The sequence below is a fragment of the Cladosporium halotolerans genome, assembly GCF_011745625.1.
Source record: "Cladosporium halotolerans strain TM138-S3 chromosome Unknown Sca60, whole genome shotgun sequence".
Classification (NCBI taxonomy): domain Eukaryota; kingdom Fungi; phylum Ascomycota; class Dothideomycetes; order Cladosporiales; family Cladosporiaceae; genus Cladosporium; species Cladosporium halotolerans.
The window spans coordinates 29,720-53,378 of NW_027191511.1; the positions used below are offsets into that span (position 1 = coordinate 29,720).

General features: G+C 51.4%; 4 protein-coding genes across 4 annotated transcripts; 1 reads left to right on the forward strand and 3 right to left on the reverse strand.

Moving 5' to 3' along the window:
* Positions 1-1,728: 1,728 nt before the first annotated feature.
* On the reverse strand, positions 1,729-2,529 carry WHR41_09193 (uncharacterized protein; the record flags this gene model as incomplete). The annotated part of the gene is made up of 1 exon (XM_069377797.1): positions 1,729-2,529. One exon carries the CDS (start codon positions 2,527-2,529, stop codon positions 1,729-1,731), a length of 801 nt encoding a protein of 266 aa, XP_069225305.1.
* Positions 2,530-13,176: 10,647 nt separating this feature from the next.
* On the forward strand, positions 13,177-15,021 carry WHR41_09194 (uncharacterized protein; the record flags this gene model as incomplete). The annotated part of the gene is made up of 1 exon (XM_069377798.1): positions 13,177-15,021. The coding sequence occupies one exon, from the start codon at positions 13,177-13,179 to the stop codon at positions 15,019-15,021; it is 1,845 nt and encodes a 614-aa protein (XP_069225311.1).
* Positions 15,022-18,194: 3,173 nt separating this feature from the next.
* Positions 18,195-18,605, reverse strand: WHR41_09195 (uncharacterized protein; the record flags this gene model as incomplete). Its single annotated transcript, XM_069377799.1, has 1 exon — positions 18,195-18,605. The coding sequence occupies one exon, from the start codon at positions 18,603-18,605 to the stop codon at positions 18,195-18,197; it is 411 nt and encodes a 136-aa protein (XP_069225310.1).
* Positions 18,606-20,169: 1,564 nt separating this feature from the next.
* WHR41_09196 (uncharacterized protein) lies at positions 20,170-23,443 on the reverse strand (the record flags this gene model as incomplete). The annotated part of the gene is made up of 3 exons (XM_069377800.1): positions 20,170-20,248; positions 20,314-20,613; positions 20,667-23,443. The coding sequence occupies 3 exons, from the start codon at positions 23,441-23,443 to the stop codon at positions 20,170-20,172; spliced, it is 3,156 nt and encodes a 1,051-aa protein (XP_069225309.1).
* Between the last annotated feature and the right edge of the window lie 216 nt (positions 23,444-23,659).

Below are 23,659 nucleotides of genomic sequence, written 5' to 3' on the forward strand. Positions count from 1 at the left end.
AAGGTAGGCGTTACGACATGGAGTTACTAGGGTTGTACCCGTGGAACTTGAATGACTGAATTGCTTGACGCGAATCAAGCCACTAGACCAACGAGCTCGATGAGAAAGACATCCATGCTAACTTCAGGTGGTCTCCCGGTCATTCGGGGGTGCGAGGAAACGAAACAGCGGACAGTGCAGCTCGAGAAGCCTCTAACTTGACGGGCCCACCGACAGTACCGCGGGACAAACGGTTGGGAGAGGCTGAAGGAGTGATGGGCCTCATACGCGACGACATAGACCAGGGACACGCTACAGCGAATACATCCAGACTGCCAGGCCAGCATACCGGGAAGATCGACCAAGCACTACCTGGCAAACACACCTTACAGCTCTACGGAGCACTATCGTCAGATCATACGGCTATATTGATTCAAGCGCGAACCGGCCACTGCCGGTTAAACAAACACCTTTATCAGAAGGGATTGAGGGACAGTGCGCTATGCGATTGCGGGAAAGGCGAGGAAACCATCGAGCATGTTATCCTGGCTTGCCCTAACTGGACAGAAGCGCGGAGAGCTCTACGTGCTTCAGTGGGCGATCGGTGCAGAGACGTACCTTTCCTCCTCGGAGGTTGGGGAACGAGGAAGGTCGGGCAACCAGACCAGTTCTTAGATGGTCAAAGGGAACAATAGAAGCCAGATCTACGCGTTGTCAAAGCAACGATCGAGTTCCTAGAGAAGACTGGCCGACTGACGTATAATTGTGCGTCTGAGGAAGCTAATTAAGTTCGGGAGTTTCATCTACCTTCAAAAACATTAGAATGAGTTAAGGCAAAAGGACTTTCATTAAGGGACAAGGGAGAATTTACAGGGACGGCTCATACGGACACCGTGAATAGCCTGCAGGAGCAAATCAAATCAAATCAAACCATCGTGCTCTTTTTTACAGCGTTCATCGGCATTTCCAAGGTCAGACGCCACGTCTTTGTAAATCTGCATAGTATGCTATTGTCTGCGTGGCACGCACCGTGCGCTGGGCATGACCGCACGAATGAGTGAACGAGTAATCGATTCTGCTTCCACAAGCGGCCCACAAGAACCATAGCAGCGCCTTCAGTCAGCTCATCGCGACAGCTGAGAGCGGGACTAGAGGCATCTTTTCGGACAGCGGTGTCAGACACGGCCTGCTCGACCCCTTGACACCATGGGCTTGCGCCCAAGTATATTGTGTTTGACCAGGCAAGGATAAGGGTAGTGATGACTGGCTTGCAAGCGTGGTGTTGAAAGCAGTACGTCCACGGTTGTGACCTGCTGCCGAGTGTCGATAGGCATGACCCAAGTTGTTTCTCTACAAATAGCTAACACGAAATGGTTTCCTTATTCTTATCGCATACAGGCAGCAGGTATGACGTCCTTGACTCGAGGCATACTTATCACCACGACTTACTTAGCCGTACTAGACGACTGCAATAAGTCGCTCCCAAAAATTGCTCGAGCAGACGAGCGGCCTAGAATTGACACTTGTGTATCGTTGGTATGTTTCGCTTCTTCAACATCCTCCATTGCAGATTTGACCCCATCCATCGTCCCTCCAGTCTGCAGGTCATCGAATGGACGATAACACCAAGTACAGAACAGTCAGGGGTTGTCAAGCTCTGCAATTCAAGTACAATTGCCATTATCGGAGTTGCCCTCGAGTTGCGCAGCATGTATCGGTCTAGTTGCCATAGAACGCCTCAGGATCTTCTTAGCTGTCTGTTGCCGCTATAAAGACCTCTGCCAATGCTGTCGACACTGCACTAGAGACATAGGTCCCAGGCTGAGCTAACCATTCTGCAAAGAAGTCTGCTTCATAGATTCGTGTGACTTCGTTGATAAAAGGCTGAGCGACATCGCCGCTCATGGTAACACCCACATCTATTCGAGCCCCAACCTCCAGTGATTCAAAGACCGTGAACCAGTCCGATCTGCTTCGTAGCGTCTCAAAAGCATAGAAGGCAAAATGCTTGACTTGTTGGATATGTATTCCTTGGTGCGTCTCCGTTGGACCAGGGAAGCTCGCACAAGAGCTCAGAACAGTGACGACAAGCTCTCTGTCAGCGAGCTCAAGGGTATGCACCACTTCGATAACCTTTCCCTTGCGCCCGCGCGTGGCGGTAATGTCTTTAGCGGTGACGATGAAGACCCGAAACTCGCCGAACTGTCGCAAGCCTTTTACGAACTCTTGATGGAACCATCGTTCCATGGTCTGGGCCACTCGTCTTTTGCTTGTTCTGCGCTGGTTCGCTTCGCACTTCAAGTGCTTTGCCACGTCAACTACTGTGGGGCGCATGATGATATGCTCGCTACCACAGCTGTGGGTCCGCTTCAATACTCCAGCTTCCTTGAGGAGACAGACGGACGTGCCATTACACGTGACCGGTCGAAATGACCAACCCGGTGGCGCAAATCGGGCAATTTCGTCTAACGCCCGGATGTCATCGATCTTTGTGAGCACATGCTCAAGTTCTTTCTGATGAAGGAAACGCACGCAGGAAGCCTGGTTCATAGCCCTTGATAAGTGCGTATATGTCCCTGATGACCGCAGCGTACTTCGCGTCATAACGGCGCCAAGCTAGCAACAAAAGTCCCCCTTGCTGTAAAACCGACGAATTCCGCAAAAGCTGCGACTGCATCCACTTGGCAAGCCGAAAATAAACCTCGCATCTCGACGTATCTGCTAGGATTGCTACAACAGCCCCTAGATCATTTCGGTGTAGACGGTGAAGCTTCACCGAGCTTCGATATGATGGTGTGCTTGGAAGGGTTAAACACATCGTATCGAGTGAGGTCTCTGTCAGCGCGGCTCACCACGGTTTTATCAACAATCGATCGACTCGTTGCAACAGGCGATACTGTACGTACGATCGATCGTTGCAATTGGGGGTGATTCTGCCCCGCAACAGCTCTGCTGTACGCACTGCACTAGGTGACAGACATAATCGTCGAATGATGCGAGCGCTCCGGCAGGGTAATACGTCACGGGTTCTGACGTTCGCTACTGCCTAGATTTATAGCAATGTAAAGCTCTCAGATATCTAAATCCTCACAGTAAACTTTGAACTTTCCTACGTCGAGTCAGAGCTATCACACGATAACAAGGCACTTCTTCCACGAAACCATATCAGTATCTCCGTCATGACCTCGCTTCTCGGCTTCGTCGAATTCGATGCGTTAGCGGTCGTCGAACCATATATCTACCGGCATCCCTACACAGGTCTACCCACGATAGCACAAGACCGCCGCTGGGAGGTGTTTAGGCCGATGACTACAAGACCCGATGGACACGCAAGGCATGCTTTTAGAGCAGCGATCTGGGTGAATAGCCGGTGCAGGGCCACATAGATTCAAGCTGATAGCTACGATGTAGCAGCAGTACTCGTACAGCTGAAGAGGAGGAGGCTACTGCTAGTCGTCGTGTTACGAAGCTCGAGCAGCAGACACAGAAGCAGAAAGGGAGCGGGACCTCGCAGCCACGCTTTTGACTTTGAAAACAGTGATACAGAAGTCACAACAAGAAGTAGGGAGGGAGCAGCTTGAGATCATGATCTGTGCAGACCTCAACAGATACCACGTTTTGTGGGGAGGCTATCACCAAGTGAGGGCAAGGGAAAGGAGAGGCGAGGGGGACGCCATCGTCGACTTTATACAAGAAACGGGCCTACACTCCCTCCTCCCTGCTGGGATTGTCACATGGGAACACCAATCCATGAACATCACATCTACAGTGGATCTCATCTTAGGCTCTAAGGCCATACAGAAAGAGCTGGTATACTGCAGGATACACAGCCCAGACCATGGCTCCGATCATAAGCCGATAGAGATCGAGGTCAATGTCAACTCGTCTATGGAAGCATCAGCCCAGGGCAAACGACTTTATAAGGAAGCGGACTGGAAGGGTATTAGGGAAAAGATCCACAACAAGATTGGAGACGGAAGAGTGCTGTTCCGGACTACCAATACTCACCTTCTAGACTTTGCAGCTTCGTTCTTCACAAGCCAGATCAATGCAGTTCTTGAGGAGGAAGTGCCTCGGGCAAAACCGTCTCCCTACGCCAAGCGGTGATGGACTCGAGAGCTGTCGACGTTACGGGATGATTTCACTATGAAGCGCAATCGAGTCACAACCTTGAGGCGCCGAGGCGATGACACTACGGGGGTGAGGCTAGCAGCCCACATGGCGCGAAGATTGTACCATGACGCGATTGACCGACAGAAGAAAGAGCACTGGAAAGAGTTCCTTGACGACCCAGAGAACTTCTGGAAAGCTGCTAGGTATACGAAAGCAGCGAATGTAGCAGTGGCCGTCCCCGATCTCGTGGTCGGAAACCGAAAGTACTGTACAGACGAGGAGAAGGCGGATCTGTTGATGTCTACGTTCTTCCCGGAACCACCCGACCTATCTGAGTCTGAGGAAAGTCAACGACAGAATAGGTGCCGGCGAAATAAGTCGAGCTGGCCACTACTGACAAAGCACGAAGTGGAACGAGCCATCTTTCGAAGTAGTCCAGATAAAAGCCCAGGGACCGACGGAATCACTTTCTGAGTCTGGAGGGAACTATTGCCAGTGGTGGGAGACCATATCCTATGGCTATACTCCCTTTCTCTCGATCTAGGGCATGTGCCGAAGGAATGGAAGATTGCGAGGATTGTCGCGATTAGGAAGCCTGGGAAAGCAGACTATACGGTGCCGAAGGCCTTTAGACCGATCTCACTACTGCAGACTCTTGGCAAGGGCCTAGAGGCGGTCGTAGCAGCACGAATGTCCTACCTGACGGAGAAGCTTCATCTATTGCCAGAGAACCACTTCGGCGGGAGGCCGAGAAGGTCAGCAGAACACGCACTGAACGTCCTAGTTGAGCGGATATACCAAGCGTGGAGGAAATACAAAATCCTGACCTTGATCTCGTTCGACGTCAAGGGAGCCTTTAATGGAGTCCACTCGGAGGTGCTTATTCAAAGGCTGAATGACCGCCGTGCGCCAGAGCAAGCCGTTCGGTGGATAGCAGATTTCTGCAAGGGCAGAATAGCAAGAGTTGTAGTAGGGAGATATGAGTCAGAAGAGAAGAAGATTGACTTCCCAGGCATACCTAAGGGGTCGCCGTTATCACCGCTGTTGTATATCTGGTACAATGCGGATCTTGTCGATCGGAAGATCGATACCAAAGGGGGCGCCTTAGGGTTCATTGATGACTTCAACGCGTGGGTCACAGGGGTGGACGAAGAAGAAACGACGAGGCGCGTCCAGGAAGAGATTATCCCACACGCGAAACAGTGGGCGAAAGAAAGCGGAGCCATCTTTGAGGCGGACAAGACGTGTCTGTTCCACTTCACAAGGAAGCAACAGCAAGACGACTCCAGGCCAGTGTCGTTCGACGGGGTCCGAGTCCTTCCGCAGAAGTCGGTCAAAGTCCTTGGATTGACTCTCGATAAGAAGCTGGGGATGGACGAGCATATTGCCCGAGTCGTCCGAAAAGGGACGCAAGCGTGCTTATCACTGCAAGCTATTAAGGGCATGAGGCCGACACAGCTTCGTCAGCTGTATCGTGCGTGTGTAGTCCCGATCACGGACTACGCCGCATCGTCGTGGTACGGGCCAGGCAAACCTGGAGTTGTCAGACTCACAAATGCACTTGACAAAGTACAAAAATTGGGTGCTAGAGTGATACTCAGGGCGTGGAAAAAGGTAGCGCTGCCGGTCTTGGAAGCAGAGGCTTGTCTGGAACCCACCGTGGTACGCCTACTCCGAAAGACGTCGAAACATGCAACAAAGGTCCTGTCGCTACCGACGGACAATCCAATAAGGCAAGCTATACCATGCACATTGAACGTAGCCAGACAGAGGTCGCCATTAGACGCCACGATCGCCGCTTGCAAGAAATATCTCAAACCGGAGCGGTCGGTAGCTCCGCTAGGAAATCCGGCATGGTTGCATCCACCCTGGATCAGCCACGGATGGAGAGTAGTTGTCCAGAGTAGGGAAGAAGCGACGAGGGAGACAGGACTGGCTGTGGCAGCTCGAGCCATGTGTCTCTACACAGACGCATCAATTGGAAAACGGCTGGCAGCAGTTGCAGTCGTCCAGAGGATAGGCATGCAAACAAAGGTCGTCCGACAAGAGGTCATAGGGTGGGCGAAGACGTGCTCAGTCCTGGCGGCAGAACTAGCCGCGATTGCGATGGCACTGGAGTACGCTAGGGACCATATCCGCCAGACCCTGATCGTTCTGTTCTCGGACAGTCAGCAGGCCTTGAAGGTTATACAAAGCGGGAGCATACACGGATCCAAGAGAATGCTCCTATACAGGATCTTCGAAGCCGTGGCTGAATTGGTCAAAAGACAAACCGATGTTAGGTTCAGATGGGATCCTGCGCACGAAGGAATTGTAGGAAATGAGATAGCTGACGAGGCAGCTCGGGAAGCATCAAGTCAAGGCGGCAGGCCAACGGCGCCAGCACTAGAGAGGGTGCGGGAGGCCGAAGGCATTATCCGCTTGATGAGTCGGGCCAGGAGTGATAATCCGACCCCGTTCGACTCCACAGGGCTTGCCGGTCAGTATACGTGGAAGATGGATCAGGCCTTGCCGGGGAGGCACCCTCCGGCTGTACGGGTCGCTGACCTCAGATCAAACGGCAATTCTCATACAGGCACGGACAGGGCACTGTCGACTAAACCAGTACCTTGCGAGGGGCGGTCTGGTTGGAAGTGCTCAATGCCAGTGCATGCAAGGTGAGGAGACTATTCGCCACGTGATCCTAACGTGCCCGCTGTGGGCGGATGCAAGAAAGGAACTGTGGGCAGTTGCTAGAGAAAGGGGAGGGGATGTTCCCTTCCTCCTAGGCGGATGGAGACCAAGAAAGACAGCAAAGGTCGATTGCTAGATGGTCCAAAAGAGAAGTGGATGCCGGACTTGAAGGTGGTTAAAGCAACGATATGGTTTCTTGAACAGACTGGAAGGCTCACCTACCGCCCACGGGCAGTAGAAGTCTAGTAAGATTGGACAACTCTCTTTCTGAGCAAAGGCGTTTGAATTAGTATTGGACTAGCAAGGTCACTCTCTAGGGACGGCTCATACGGTTACCGTGAATAGCCTGACAGAATCAATCAAATCAAATCAAATCATATACTGTTTAGGTTAGGCGCGGGCACTAACCCTAATCGGGAAAGGCAGGTCTGCGTTGATACATGCAGGATACTTCGTTCGGTGTGATGGAGTATCTGGGCTACAATCGCCAAATGTTGATTCCCTCGTACATCTACATCTCCATCTCCGACCCGGTCTCGTCATCTTCTACCCTACGCTCACGCGATCGACTTGTCTGCAAAGTTTTCCTTCGTTTAAGAGCGGCTAAACTTGACATCTTCCGTCGCGTTTTTGGACCTTTCTCGGAGAGCGATGCTGTCCGTAGCTGAATATTTTCATCATCCGGAACGTCGACCTCTTGCGTTTCGCTAGCGTGTGGCGGAGCAATGTCACTGTTCGTAGCCCCGTCTTGCTGGCTTATACGAATTGAAGGATTCAGTGAATCGGTATCTTCTGGTTGCTGGCTCCCCGTTGCCAAGGTTTCCTGTGCCGCATCGGCTTCGGGCTGACGGCTTTTCGAAGGTTGGGTTCCTAGCGCATCCATGGACAGTGATTCTGGTCTTGCCGCTTGCTTTAGCCGCACCATATCCAAGCTGACATTTTGGTACTTCTTCCATTTGGTAGAGAGCTTTCCCTTCTTGAGTACTTCATCGAAGGATGTCTTCTGGAGTGGTTTGACAACTCGCCCATCACGTGCAAATACTGCATAAAGCTCCACCGACAGTCTAGATACCTCCACGTATAGATATACGTGGCAAACCCGCTTACCGGGCTTGACGGTTGATCGCGGTAACTGCTGCGCAAACCTTCCAAACTCAGTGACTTGATCGACCTTTGTGTAAGCGAAATTCTCTGTGTTCCAGCCTTCGATGATATCGTCATCAGAAACTTCGGTTGGCGTCCCGAAAACTGACAGGTCAAGCGAGGGCGGCTCATCATCGGTAGCCTGCAGTTCGAAATGGATGGGATGCGACGCCGACACTCTGTCTCGCAGAGTGGCAGCGTCATTCTTGTCTTGACCCTGAGTGCATATTCTGACCACAGTATCATGATCTTCTCCATTTGTGCTTTCGTCTGGGTCGCTTCTCAACCACAGTGAGACTGGTACCTCTTTCACCAAAAGGATTTCGGGTTTATCTGCAATGCACGCCAGGCCTGCAAGCACAGATGTGCTATGATATGTGTTAGTAATTGCTAAAGTCCGTTTCCACGCAGTACATACATGTTTGTTTGCTTGTCTTCGTGCACTGTCGCAGTCGGGACTTCCTGACTAACGAGGTCTCTGAAGGCTTTCAGCGAAGGAGGGCTACGTGAACCACGCCCAGTCAATAGCACATGAAGCCCAACGTGATCTCCCAAGCGATTTGTCAAATCACGAGCGTCCTCGAGTGTTGGTCGCGCAAAATCAGGCCGCCGCCGATCTAGGCTACGAAGTGCCAGTTTGGCGTGTCCGATGACTCTGTCCCATTCTTCCTCTGAGAGCCCACAGCGCGGGGATATTGCAACTCCTGGCTCTGGTTTGAAGTACTCGTCGATGCACTCAGAGACTTCCCAAACGTTAGCTTCAGCAGATTTCGCGCCGTTAGTCCTGTTGATACTCCGCACTGCATCTTCTACAGCCATATTGATCTCGCCAGCACCAGCAGGGTAATCCTTCCATCGGTGAACCTTGTATTTCGGTCCGGCCGTGACCTCGGCGAAGCCAACATTCTGTCTAAAGCGTCAGATTGGACACGATAATTCTCGGACTTGAAGCATACCATGCCAGAATGACCGCAGTCAATCACCACATATACCCCTTCAACCGACTCACTGCCAGTGATACTGGAGATGCGGCCTATGATGCTGCTCAAACACTCGTCCACGTTCTCGAATTCAGCATCGAACCCAAGGTTCCGCAGACTGAGCATCAGCTCCTGTACATTGCGGTTGGGCCAGCGATCGCTAATGTTTATTTTTATCTCAAAAGTCTCGTCTCGCCCTCCAATGACTTCGCTGACCATATGCTTGAAATATGCGATCGCTATCTCTTTGGACGTCATTCCAAGGGCTGTCGCTTTCTCTGTTTGAACATCCAGTGTTCGCTGAACGTCAGGGGTAGTCCCTTCGTCCGTGAAGACCAATTTCGGATAGGCAAAAATCTCCCAGTCTGCAGGGTTGCGCTTTCGGGCGCGCACCGCGGCGTGGCCATGAAGTACTTCTCTGGGCTGTCCGCTTTTGCGTACCGCCGTCATAGCCGGTATCGCTTCTGCTCCTCCTACACTGCTCGCGCTAACACCTTGTGGCCATCTCACGAGTTCCCATTCACCTCCCGGCTTCTTCACCACCGCCTGGCCGTTGGACGCGCCGAGTTCTATCGCAGCACTCCATGGTTCTTTGACTGTCGTTGGCGGACTTTTCGGTCTTGCCTGTGGGGAAGGTCTCGATGGTGGAAAGACTTTGATGCGTGCCATGGAATCGTGGGTTTGTACAAGAAGTCGAAGGGCGGGGTGCAGTGTTGGACGGTTGCGACGCAGCGTGCATGGACTGCGCGAGCAAGTCGCGATGCACACGAAGCGTGGAGACTTTGCAGGTTGCCGCGGAAACTGTGTGTAAGGGCCCCTGCGCTTCGTCGCATGCGTATATTGCAGACTGGACGCAGCGTGCATACTAGTGATGACAAAACACTCCAACACATCTGATCCTTCTGGTGCATACAAGCAAGGTAGTTGACATAATCCAGATCTCATACTTCACAGGTGGCCTGAGTCTACATTGAAAATTTGCGAAAACAAAGTGGCAACCCTACCGGAAGTGAATTCTCGAATGCGCTCCGGCCAAGCGTGAGCGGACAGGCGTACATCGCATACTGGCTGTGTTGTGCATACTGGCTGCTTTGTCAGTGCCTATGTTTCTTTGCTTATTGCCATTTGCTTGGTGGATTGTTCGACAATCCTGCATATCGCTGGAAGCTTCATCTCCCAACTGGCTCACTTGCTATACTGGGCCACTTGCGCCAATCATGGTGACCAGCGCTAGCCATTGGCCCTCGACGCTATTCTTGCAATCGGTCGACTCTGACCTGAAACGAAGCTTTCACGGGCGCTTTACGAAGACGAGAGAATCATACGACATGCTAAAAGAACACGAAGTCACAACGGTCGTTGCAGAAAGCTCCGGTTGGAAGCGCCTAGGCAAGCCGTCCTTTCGACGAGATGTCCATACCGGCATAGTGTTTCGCAGAGCGCCACCCAGCCGTCTGCATCCGGCGGGCCGCATCACGATTTGCGTTCCTCACGAGCTGAATTTTGACGTTGCTGTAAGTCATGACCTATTACACTGCATCGGCATAGATATCTCGGGGCTAAATCAATTGCAGACTCTAGAGCACCTTCGAGCACATACGCTTCTCTCAAGAGGCGAAAGGCCGGACAGTGTTGACTCGGCTATTGCTGCAAAGTACACGGGAGTCCACCGGGACCACTTAAGATACGTCAGAAAGCATTGTTTCCACTGCAATCCTAGTGCTGAGAGTATGTTCAGCATCGCAGTGGAATGTACGCAGCTGTTACGCGATCTCACGACAATACCTGATACTCTACACCTAAAGTCACCTTCACCAGAAATGCTCGCGGGCACAGATTCTAGTCAAGAGCAAAACCTTGCGGCCCAACGCAAGACCAACAACGCCGTCTTCAGCTCTTCAGCTCGATACTCCACCGTTCTCTGGATTGGTTTGGAAGACAAAATGTCTGAATGTCTTTCCACCCAGATCATTCAACACAGATATGTCACAGCCGCGAACAGTGCACATGTTCCTAGCTGCTTTCTGCCTTATCGGGCAGCAGAGCTACTCCGAGTGTCAGGGCCAGCTTTCATGGATGTGGACCGCGAACATGTTACAGCCCACCAATCCATAGTCACTGCTTCTATCTTGGAAGATGATACAAGATGTCAGGTCAACTATCAAACTGCTAGCTCCTTGCAGCGGCAGCTCGCGCATGACCCATCAACTTTGGACCCCAACACGATGATAATGCCAGCTTGGCGACGTTACGACTCAAATCATCGTGTTATACAGAAAATCTACTCACTGGTAGAAGCTTACGAAGCGGGCGTCTTACGCGTTTTCCCCAGTGCGAGTGAGTACGAACATGCACACGGGAAAACAGGCGACATCTGGGCCTTAGACTTGATCGCTCAGGGCGCACCGTCAGACTGGTCTTTTCGTCCAACCACGTGCGACTGCACATCTGCATGTCGCCTTGGCAAAGCCGGTGTGCTAAAACGTACGCACAGCTGCGGCAGTGAGCACGTGATCGTGCGCCCGACGAGTTCCGATATTTCGAGACATCTGGGGTGCTTTGTGAACCAGCGCAGGGCGAGCAAGCGTCGGGCAGCGCAGAGTACTGGGCAATGGTTTCACCAAGAATTCGTTCAAGGGCTACAGCAAATCGGGGAGTTCCGAGTTTTCATTGCCACAGTGAGTGATGCGAAGGTGACACGCGGGCGAAGGGGAGAAGTGATTGAAGTGGTACACACTTTCGAGCTCGAAGATAGAGAGCTCGTTGTGACTGTCCTGACTTCCAGCTCGATTTGGTCAGGTAGACCCGACACTTACGGCAAGGTAGATCTCGAAGAGCTGAAAGGATTTGCCCTGTATGTGTTCGGCGCTCTGCGGAACAGACCTGACTGGTCAACAAACTTTGAGTCTCTGGAAATCGGAGCTCGAATAGATGTCGGCATCACCTTAGTGAACGAGTCGTGTCGGTTTTTCGTCAACGAGGTCACACGAATCTACGAAGCAGACTTTTTCGCAGAGTGGTTGGCTCAGCCTGGAACGCATATCTGCAGGGAGGTGTCTAAGGCTCTTGAAGAAGTTTTTTTATGTCCGGCGCATTGAGAGAATGTTGATGTGAACACCGAATATCGTGTCCTAAGGTTGATTCACAATGAGACTTGGGTCCTCACTCTGACTGTCCCAAGTAACGAACACTTTGTTACATGGCATACTAAACCTATGTAGCAGCACGACACTTACGCAAAGAAGCGCAAGTGATGTGGTCACATGTACCTCACTCTGGTATACAGCTGCTCGTCTGACCTTCTTTTGTGCGAAGCTGGTTATGGCGGAAAATCGTGAAGCATAGTCAATGTCAAACCCAGATTAGATACGCTGCACTGGTGCGAAAAATGTTTAGATCTGGTGGTCAATTGCGATACTAAGGCACCGCTCGTGGGTCGGCTTCGGCGTTTGCTGCATCACAACTTCGGGTGCCACGATCAATCTGTTCTGAATGACACGCGATAACGCAGAGGCACGGCGGAGTAGCAAGACTCAAAGATTGTTGAAGCATTGGAAGAAGAAGCAGTGCAAGCGATCATCATGTACCTTTCGCGGACAAGAAGCTAACGCCATAGCTTCCAGTGAAGACCAGCCAACCGGTGGTTGCTACGCGTTGTGTCCGAGAGCCACTGGGGTATACATCCATAAAAACCCTATAGTACTGCATTACGATATCTGGCATGTGCTATCAGGCGTTGCGCAATCAGCTGTGTGTCTTCACCGGTCGACGCAAGCAGTGCTGCAGCTCGGATCCGTGCGGATGACGGGAGTCGCGCGGCAGCCGATTTGATTTGCTCCTGCAGGCTATGCACGGTGTCCGTATGAGCTGTGGGCAGTCGATCAAGGATGGCACGCACACGAAGGCTACTGCAACCCTAAGCTAACGCTAACCCAAATTAAGATCACAGCAGATCTTCCAGGATGCAATACCGGAATAAGTGCACTCGCGATCCGTTCGGGGTTGCCATTTGTGCGTGTCTGGCAAACTCGGCGGAAATCCGACGCATTCCAGCTTGCATGATAGAATTGGTGGCGAGGGACTAGCAGGACGCAATACCTCCTTCTACTCATGTTGAGCGGATCAGTTGATATCACAGCCCCGCATACAAGCTTTATCCAATGAGAGAGCACAGCTGGGATGGGCCGGTGAAGCATTGCAAAATATAACAGCCCAAACCGGAGACATCTGCAGCCATTTGATCCGCAACGAAACCGAAAAGGCCTGGAAAAAGGACGCAATACTTTTGATGATGAACATCAAGGTCCAAAATCAGTGCTGTCAAAGTCAAGAGCTAGATCAGTCAACGCTGGTCACCAAGCTATTCGAAATCGAAAGATTCCAGACCCCAAATCATAAGTCCTTGGAATGGATGGAAAACCTTTCATGTTTGTGGAGGAACTCAGCCCAACCACGAACGTTACAACTGGGGTCTAATCCATGCAAAAGCGTTGAAGGAGACTATGTCGCTGTGTCGTATTCATGGGCAATCACTCCTGGGCTCGAGTCTGCATCTAGCGGCGGATTCACCATCACCGATCCAAAAGGGAACCATCTTCGCCAAAGTATCATCCGCAATGAAGTGCTCGAGAGGGTGGTTCGTTATGCGGACTTGAAGAGAATTTCAAGAATCTGGATCGACCAAGAATGTAGCCCACAAGATGATCACAGGAAGAAACAAATCGCTATGAATTCGATGGATCTCGTCTACCATCATAGCAATCATTCAGTCGGACTCCTGGCGGTAATTTTACGAACTCAGGGCGAAGTCAATAGGCTGCAACAACTTATGTTGGGTCGTTCGATCACACAAGACGGTGATGGCATGTTTCCGACTCTGGCCTCTCCTGCGGATTCCCACGCCTCCATCGGGGTATTTGATGTCCTTCATCGTCTCTATTCAGACCGTTGGTGGACCAGAGCTTGGATTTTCCAGGAAGAGTATCTCTCATCAACAGCCATGCATCTTCTTGTTCGCCGCGCGACTTGTACCGCCTTACGCCATGAATTTGGATCTTTGCAGGACGAAATATGCCTCGAAGCAATCACTTTCCGCAAGCAGGCGACCCTCTTTCTGCTCGCTTTTAAGCGTGAGGGCCATCAGAGATACACCAGAAAATGCGTCAGGATGCTCAAGCGTTTCGGCAGATACGAAGTACAATATCACTTCCAGCACGACTCCATGAGGAAAGCGATGTCTCCAAGGATTTTCGCCGATATCCAGCGAAGAAAGATCACAGATCCTCTCGATCGTTTGCCGATTGTAGCGAACAGCTGCAACTATGCAATACGTATCGCCGCACGACAATCACTCAGTGGTATATACAGTGTGGGCTTGTGCTCGCTTGCAATGTTTCTTCTCAATGGGGAACTTCTGCGAAATTCACGAGATATCAAGAAGCTTCCAACAGAGATGGACTGTGCCAATTATCTTCAATACATTTCGTTCAACAAATTTGAACCTCCTGTTGCGAAGAAACAACTGTCCTATCTGAAGGGGTGTCGATTCCACAAAGTGTTTCTAAATCGTCAAGGACGAATGACTAGTGGCCATCTGTGGACCATCACAGGCACATTGCTGCCCTCTGCATGGCCATCCCCGCCGCGAAAGAGTCAAAAGTTCCATCGGCTTGGTCTGAACGACTTCCAGCGCGACAGTCTTCATCAGCTAGCTGATATACTTCGAGCTGTAGGCTGTGTACGACCAGCTTCAGCGGTAGAGAAGTACCTCGACATTGACTCCATCTGTGCCAGACCTACTGCAGCAAAGCGCCACATGGATCTCATGGCAGAGTCAGTAGTGGAAGCGATGCGCGTTGGGCTGCCTTTACAAGTGGCTTGCACACAAAATCCGAGTAGTGCTTGTGGGATATTCGTCGATTGTCGAAGTTCCCTAGAGATATTTACCTCCTGGCATGCTGGCATTGGACCTGATGTTCGATGGCGAGAGACTCACGTATCACTTGGGGTGGAAATACAGGGCGCCGGGAGTGCGCCAATTCTCGACACAGTCCGATGGATAAATGGCCTTACATTTTTGGCAAAGCGCGATGAGACGCCAGTCATCTTTAAGTGGCCAAGGGCATGGGTGTGAATCTGAGATTTTCGAGAAGAGCTTAAACTTGTCACATTATGTCCATAGTATCAGCTGAGGGCGAATGATGATGGATTTGCCTTGCAAAATAATAAGTCTTCCCCACTACTTGAAGACCGTTCAGACCTTACAAAAACAGCGTAAAGATACACAGCTTTTGGTGGCAAAACACAAAACTCCCTCTCGGACGGTCTAAGTTCAAAACTGGAGTAGCTTTGTCAACGACATCACCTCTTTGAGACAGTGGAATGTTGTTTTTGGCTGGAAAGAGAGCTAGTCATCAGACGCTAAAACGACTGCCGTAACTTAGATAGTTAACTCATGTTGTTTGGCCACCCTGCCCCAACCCTAACCCTACATGGGCTGAGACTTGTAATGAGGAACTTCATGAAGCTTGCGACTCGTACTCCTCGCTCTAAATCGCAGGAATCGCAAAAGATACTCTCGACGGCCGAACAGGAGGCTCTCATAAAGCGGATAAAGCAAATGGGGCCGGCAAATGTTTACCGTATCGCTTTGGTCAGCTTGCAGGTGTCAGACTCAGGTAAGGAAGACTGGTCTGCATGCACCCATGTTCGATTGGTGATCCCTTTCGACGTATCCTCAACCGTGTGACGTGTAATCGACGTAGACTAATGAACCCTCATATTGCAGATTGTAAGGATCAATGACCACAGCACTTAGGCGCATGCTTCACCGGTTCATACTCCGCTTTGGTGGCGGAGAGTTCGTTCGGCAAAAGACCATGACTATGTGTAGTACAGCGCATGCATGGGTTTGCGCGTGACCTCTCAAATCCGCTAATACATACCAGCACTATGCAGGAAGGTTATTGTGGGAGCAGATACCTGCGTTCCACTTGTCGGATCTCAAATCAGGCCATACTTTTGTGACAGTGCACGCCTAAATGGCACATGTCCAAGCACTTCGTGGCACTCATCTTGCAAGCTAGTCCCAACATAGCACCACTCTTACACGATCTTCTTGTCGGTGGGTCTGTTGAAGAAGCCGTCATGCGCATACCCGATGCTGAAGTGACTCTAGGCTGACTTTAAAACCAGTGGAAAGGCTTCGTGACATAACGTTACATGAGATTTGGAGGCCGGAAGACAAATACAGCATCCGTCAAACCACGGCCGAAGCTGGGAACATCAGTATTCATTCGTTGGCCTTAATCGAGAACAGACTCGTTCATCTATTTCTGGGCATGAAGGATAACGGAAATTTCGTGATAAGAGACGAATCACTACAACGTCCCGGTTGGTTCCTCCATGAACGAGGATGACGCCGCCTTCTTTTCCTTCTTCTTGCTCTTCTTAGATGTAATTACACCCCAGGTGTCCTCATCTAGAGGAGTCGCAGAAGGCTCATCTAGAGGTGCTTCTGGTGCGACAGCTTCTAAGATGTCGAAAGAGGATGCTTATGAATGTCAGGTATTTGAAGTGCGGAATGGATTCAAGGCCTCATGTGGGCGATCTGGTGCTAAAATGAAGTGTGGCATTTTAGCGCAGAAAGCCCAGAACGCCCTTTGTCGGACGAAATGGCAGATGTTCGAAGGGGTGCACTGTAAATGGATGACAGTAGTGAATCTCTTATACGAAGAGAGAACATGGCGCTGTGTTGCGCCGCGATATCAAGTTCCGGCAATATTCCGCCAATGTACAGGGATTATTTTGTCAGGTCGGGCCTAAAGATGCACGCATGTGATGGATGCTCTAACGAGAAGATGCACGCCTTGCCACATTTCCATCCTATGGCTAGGTACGGTGTACAAGATTTGACAAGTATAAGTACGGGTGCTCTGGCCTATCTCCAGACTCCTGATCATAGACTTCCTCCACACAGCCTCTACCAAAGATCAAACTAAAACCCAGACATCATGTCGAGTGACAACAAGCAAACTCCAGCATACATGTCGGGAGACGCAGCCTCTCGAATCCAGTCTGCAAATGTAGGTCATTACTTTACCCACCCAAGCCGGCTTACTGACTCTCGTAGTCCGGATCGGGCGGAAACTCTGGCTTTTCTTCGCGCGCTCAATCGGCCGCAGCAAACAATGCCAATGCTGGTCGCGTGAGCCAGAACGGAAGTGCCAACGGGTCCAAAGCCAATGCCAACGGCAACACCGGGAAGAAGTGAGACGGTCAGGGAGAGTGGGTCGCAGAGGCATGATGGATTCATCAGCAGCCGTGCGTCGGAGACGATCGGAAGGGGATGCTTTGAGCATTAGGTGCAATCTTACCTGTTGCTTGTCCACTCTTTTAGTAGCGTGTCGAGGCTTTGAAATCACGACTAAACCCTTGACCACACCCTGATTTTGTCTTGTCCGCCTTCCCTGATTCCCCGCCACTCTTTCACATGATGATGTGGAACAGCTTTTCGCAGTCTCAAATACACTATATCGCCGAATTGACTCCAGTACAGTAATCACGACAATTGCATCCACAGGAAGAGCACGGCGGAGCTATGAATTTCGCGTACAGACGGACGATGGCTGTCTTTCCCATGTCTGAGCTACCAAGAGGACAAGCAAAGAAGCGCCCCATCGACAGGTTGCCTTGATTGTAAAACAAAAAGCCTGGTAGACAGAGATCCAGTCAAGTGGTTGATATACGCTCGCCCAAGTGCTCACTCTTTGAGGCCATGCGTTCTTCTGAAGAGCTAACGCACCGCTTTCAAACCGAGAACGAGCAGAAAATTCTCTGCCTAGCCAGCTGAAAGATGGCTGAAGTCGATACATCCAGATGAAATACACTTTTGTGGAAATGCAACTTTCAAAGCCGGCATACCGGGATGGTCCAGTCTGGAAGAGCTATAGCAGTATTAGAATAAACACCTCCAGTGATCTAAGACGAGAGCATAATTCGTCGTTGGGATATACTGTCGCGTCGCGACCACTCGCTTCCAAGCCGAGATATCCGAGCATCCAAAGCGTCGCCTGCGTACTTTGCAGACTGGCTGCAGCGTGCATACCGACGACAAGTACAATTGTCTCGTCACATGCAGACCAGCTCAATCATATCAAGATTTGCATCCACCCAGCATCTGCCCGGTACTCAGATATAACGAAAAACAGATAAAGTGGCTTTGCTATTGAGAACATCAAAGGCAACATGTCCTCCCGATCTATAGGAACGCTAAAGACCCACTGCTACTGCGATGTATCTACGCCTTCAATCCCTCATCGTCAGGTTCCCGAAGTCCCGCTCTATGTCACCGGCGTGCTGGACGCCAGCTGCAGGCTGATGACTTGATCCTCCGATTGGAGCGTTGCACTGAGGGCAGCATGCCGTCTGCATGGGCATGCCACATTCGCCTATCGTGAATGGATGCCCGTTTTCGCACCTGTACCAATGCCCAGTACCACTGAACTCCCCTTGCATGGCAGCGACTACCATCCTCATCTGACTCTGGTACCCAGCTTCGTGTAGAAGACGACGGACATCCTCGCTCTCAGTCAGAACGCTGCTCGTTTGGCCGGGATAAGTCTTGCACAACACCTTGGCGCTGTCTAGGTGCTCCTCGGCGGTGCGCTTGATCCCCTCAAAAGGTCTGCCGGTACCACTACCATCCCGGCTTTCCATAACTTCACACTCGAGCCCTGCAAAGTGGGCCCAAAATATATGTCCCTCCGTTTGTTGAAGGATGTTGGAGGTACTCTTAGCGAAGCTCACCAAAGCCTCGCAAGAGTGTCGATCTCTAGAGAAGTCAACTTCCAGTGATCGGTCCTGCCGATGTCGCTGCTCATGAAGCACGCCAATGAAATCTGACACTGCCACGAGCTCGCATCTTATCGCCAAAGCGGTAGCCAAAAGTGATCCGCGTGTTTGGACGAGAACATGGTCAAAATCGAAGGCATCGATGGTCTCTCCAGTGTTGAAGCGACGCCGACGGAGCGCTTCAACAATGTCATGCACACGCCGAAAGGGTTGCTCTTCAGCTGCAGTCTTCTGAAGGAAGACCTCGATCTTCTTACGTAAGTATGACAATGGGCGATAGCGCTGACCGACTCCAGACAACCTGCCAAGTACCTCGACGTGAGATCCGTGAGCCATTACGATGTTGCCTGCAGGGAGAACAACTTTCAGTCGTGACTCGATCAATCGTCCTTGCAGAGCTTGCATCGATTCCGCGTGCTGTAGATGTTCTCGATTGGACCAAGCGATGAACTTCTTTGTAGACTCATCCAGAAGCGCACGTCGGACAATGCGACCGTAGCGAGACACAAGTCGAAGGGAGCTTCTGCAATCTGGACACGTCTTGATCTCTTCGTATGAGAAAGCTTTTGACTGGCCGATGAGAGCGGTCGGCATACCAGTCGCAGCATCCAATTTGTAGTAGTCCGACATGGCCATGAGGCCGTCTAGACTTTCGACGTTGAAGACGTGGCCGCAAGGCAAGAAAATGCAAGGGCTTTCTGACAAATCGATTTCAGCATATGAGCTGAGCATGATAACATCGGCTCGAAGACTCTTGATCTCATCAGGAGCACAGGTCTGGCAATATCTCTTGCTTGGACATTCAGCGCCGCAAACTGAGGGGCACTGATGGCCGCAATCCAGTAGGTTGGTACATCGTTGTGAGCACGGGACCCAGTCGCATGGAGCGGCACACGGCATGTTGCACTTGACATGCGGGCAGCAAGACGCACACTCTTCTTCGGCACACGGAGCACACGGTTCGCTGCATTTCTTCATACATCTCGCGTGGCTACACTGAACGTCGCAGACTTGATCGCAAAGCGGGCATGCTTCATCACTGTGGCAGGGAGCAGTGCAAGAGTGCTTGCAATTGGTAAAATTGCGCCCGCATTGCTGCCTGCACTCGCCGTGTTCCTCTTTGATGATGTTTTGACCCTCGCGCAAACGGCACTTGCAACACTTGTCCTTGCAAGTGTGACCGCAAGGCTGCAAGGCGCCACAAGTGGCGGTACAGACGTAAACCGGAGTGTTGAAGTCGAGAAAACACGGCAGTGAAACTGTGTGATCACAGCCAGGAATTGTACGCTCGACCTTCACGCTGCATTTCGCTTGTTCCGGGTGTTGATATTGCCAACATGGCAAACTGTCAACATGGTGTCCGCATGGCAACTCCACGTCGATGTTGCGGATAGTGACGGTGCATTGTTTGTCGCAGGGACGGCCGCACTCATACTGACAGTTGTGATTGCAGCCTTTCTTCACCCTGCTGCACGGTTTCGTACAGTAGACCGCTGTATGAAGACCATCTGAATGGCACTTGTTGATACACGAATGACCGCATGGAAGTCGCCGTCCGCAAAGAATATCGCACCCGGCCTCTGGTGAAACTCTGGAAAAGTCATCAGGGGTGGTGACTTGAAGTAGCGTGTCCGGATGGCGGGGACAGCAAAGCTGGAGGTCCCTGCCAACATTGCCCTTTTTCCTGAGCATATCTAATACGCTGCCCCACATGGGCACGTGAGAGGATGTCTCGGTGTTGCCGATAATGTACATCCCGTGCTGCGCTCGGGATAACAGGACGTTGATACGGTTTGAAGTCCTCAAGAAGCCACACTTGCGTTGCTGATTGCAGCGTACCAGTGAGACAATAACCACCTTAGCCTCTTCGCCTCTGCCACAAATAGTCAGTTTTATACATGTGATAGCGTGTAAAGTTTGACGAACTGGAAATTGTCACATGTGGCTAGCCGGAGCGATTGAAGCAAAGTACTCTTTCGCACTCCTAAGCGTGGCGGGAGGCGAGCCCTGGTGGCGACCTCTGAGGTCATCTCATCTCCGTTCTCTTTGTAATCGTGATCGTCGAGAACCAGTTCATCACTGTCTCTGTCGTTGATGACAATTTCGGCGAAGCCGCTCAAAGAGCATCGCAACTTTCTCAACTGTCCGAGGTAAGGCGTCAGGACCGCGATATCAGAGGCTTCGTACACGCCTTGTCTGACCAAGTGCCTGACAAGCGCAAAAACAATGTCGACTTCGTACTTGTTGGTGTGCGATGTGGTGTCGGAAGCTGCACTCTCTCCGTCTTCGAGGTGGCTGTGGTCGAGCCAGAAAAGCCTCTGCCGCATTCCAGAGACCCCTGGGTAGTCGGAAACCTGGGGAGAGTCCTGCAGATTCGGATACAACGTCGAACGGATGAGTGCCGAGATCGAGGGGTGCATGCGCCGCTGAACTTCGAGCGTGACATACGGGACGGCCGAATCTTCACCACCCTCCGGGCTCACAAGACGCTCGAAGAGTGAAACATCCAACTTGATCTGCGATCGCGGATTCTCGCATGATAATTCGTAGTTTTGCGCCTTAGGCCTCAGCTGTTGATGGTCACCGATCAGTATCGCATGCTCGATGGAAGGAAGCAGCGCTGTCAGCATGTGTGCTTCCAAGACCTCGCCTGCCTCTTCTACGAGCAGTACTTTACTGTTGAGCCTGCGTAGGAGGTTGAGGTTGCGTGCCAGTCCCGAAGTCGTGACACCGATGACATTCGCATTGGTGAGTACGCGAAGGTCAACTTCAGCACGGATTTGATCGAATCTGGCCTTCGCATCTCCATACGCCTTGAGGTTTGCAAGCAGAGACCTCTGGATCGGTTCGGCAATAGCCTCTTTCCATGTCATGTGCAATCGTTGTCGCTGTACTTTCGTGAGTGAAAAAATGTCGATGCTGCCACCATTTTGAGGCGTTGACGGCGACTGCAGACTACCATGAAGCCACGCCGATAGGCCCTTGGCCGCTTGTTTCGACCTCACTACTCGAAATCCACTTTCGTCAATCTCAGGCTCGGAGAGCTGAGAATGGTACGCTGGATATTCCTTCTCGAGGAATGACAGCATCGATGACTCTGAATGCGCATTACGTAGCTGAGTGAGATTGTTGTTCATAGACCTTCCGTACCGCTCAAGCTCGTTCTTGCATTGCCATCGTTCTCTCTTCTCCAGCTTCGTGAGACATTCGTTTCGCGCAACAGTTCGGAGATTCAGGGGGATCAAACGCTCACTCTTAGAGCGTGAGCCGATACGGACAATCTGTTTGACGCTAGCATCGACCAGATGCTCGAGGATTTGATCAAGCGCATGGTTCGTGAAGGTGACGCAGAGAACCGGACCTAGACTTGCAGTGGCTTTGTTCGCCATGAGAACTTTCATCAATGCTACACCAGTGTAGCTTTTCCCTGTACCAGGAGGCCCCTGGATCAGTGCCATCGACTGAGATAAGGTTGATATCAAGGCTTGGGCCTGCGCGTTGTCGAGTTCTGTCTGGTTGCTGAGCGTACTTGCATCCATGGGGCAGTCGATGTCCAGCTCTAATTTCTGCCCTTCGGAAGACAGAGTCGATAGGTTGTAGCGAAAGTTTCGCTTTTTCGTGTAAGCCGGTTTGCCGAATCTCTTACCTTGCTGGGCATCTTCAGTTGGAGCGAGTAGCTCGGGAAATGGCAAGTCTTTCGACTGGGTCATCTGCTGCAAGGCAACAAGGGTGTGTTGAAATGCTGGCAACAACACTCCTGGGAACTCTAATAGTAAGAATGAAAGCTCAGCACCCGACTGCCCGTGACCGAGGCCGAACCGAAAGAGCACGGTTTCAATGTCTGCTTCAGTATGGTTCGCCAGCTGCACAACGGCATAAGCGACATTGCCATCTCCAGAACGTGGATAACGCTTCTCAATGGGACTCTCCGTCTTCGTGATATTCGATTCCGATCCAGTAGGAAGTGCGGCAGTAGCTACAGTCAAGAAGACGGCTACTTGATCGGATCCGAGCAACATGATCAAGGCTTCCGAACCAAGTCTCTTGGATTCATCCCACCACTCCTGTCGCTGTGCTGCGGTCTTGCCGTCAAGTTCGTGAGGTTGGGAAAACTGGAGGACACAGAGCATCCCTTTACGCTCATCGAACTCAGCATCAACAAGCCGGACATGGTGATAACTGTGAGTCCGAGCCCCAGATTGCTTGGTGACCATGCTCTTCACTCGGTGATTGTGGATACGATCGAGTTCAACTTTCGCTGCGTCACGTAGCTGTCCGACGGTATCCTCACGGATCAGGCGGAATTGTCTGTCCAAGAGACCGATTACGCCTGGTAAATGCCATGTCGAAGGATCGCTTCCCGGTAAATATTCTGCGCGGTCGCCCAAAATTTCCCCTATCGTGGGCAGAATCTGGATGTCTTCGATATTTTCGAAGTCATTGTCATGACGAGCACCGTGCTCAGACAGATGACCTGGCTGATCTACCGATAGCTCGAACGTGGGTCTTGGTTGATGTGCCTCATCTTGCTTCTTGTTTTCCACAACCTTGATGCTTCCACCTAAACCCAAGCGTAGGCACATCTTTCTGTGGTATTTCAGAGAGTTGCCACTCAGCGCGTGATCGACCGTGAGCGCAATCATAGTCTCTACGACAGCGCGCAGATCGTCATTGACCTGTGCAGTAGTATTGGCCTCCAGCATTGCAGATAGTGCAATCAGACATCGCTCAAAGTCGGCTCCGGCCTGTTCATCATCGTACGTCAAACCGCGAATAACCGCTCCAAAGACCGATACTGAGCGACGACCGTTCACTCCGTAAAGGTAGTTGAGTAATGTGGCGTGCCGTGTTTCCAGGACCGAAGACGATAGTACGGTCTCGTGTGCGACGATGCGCATGAAGGGAAGAAGTTGCTCTTT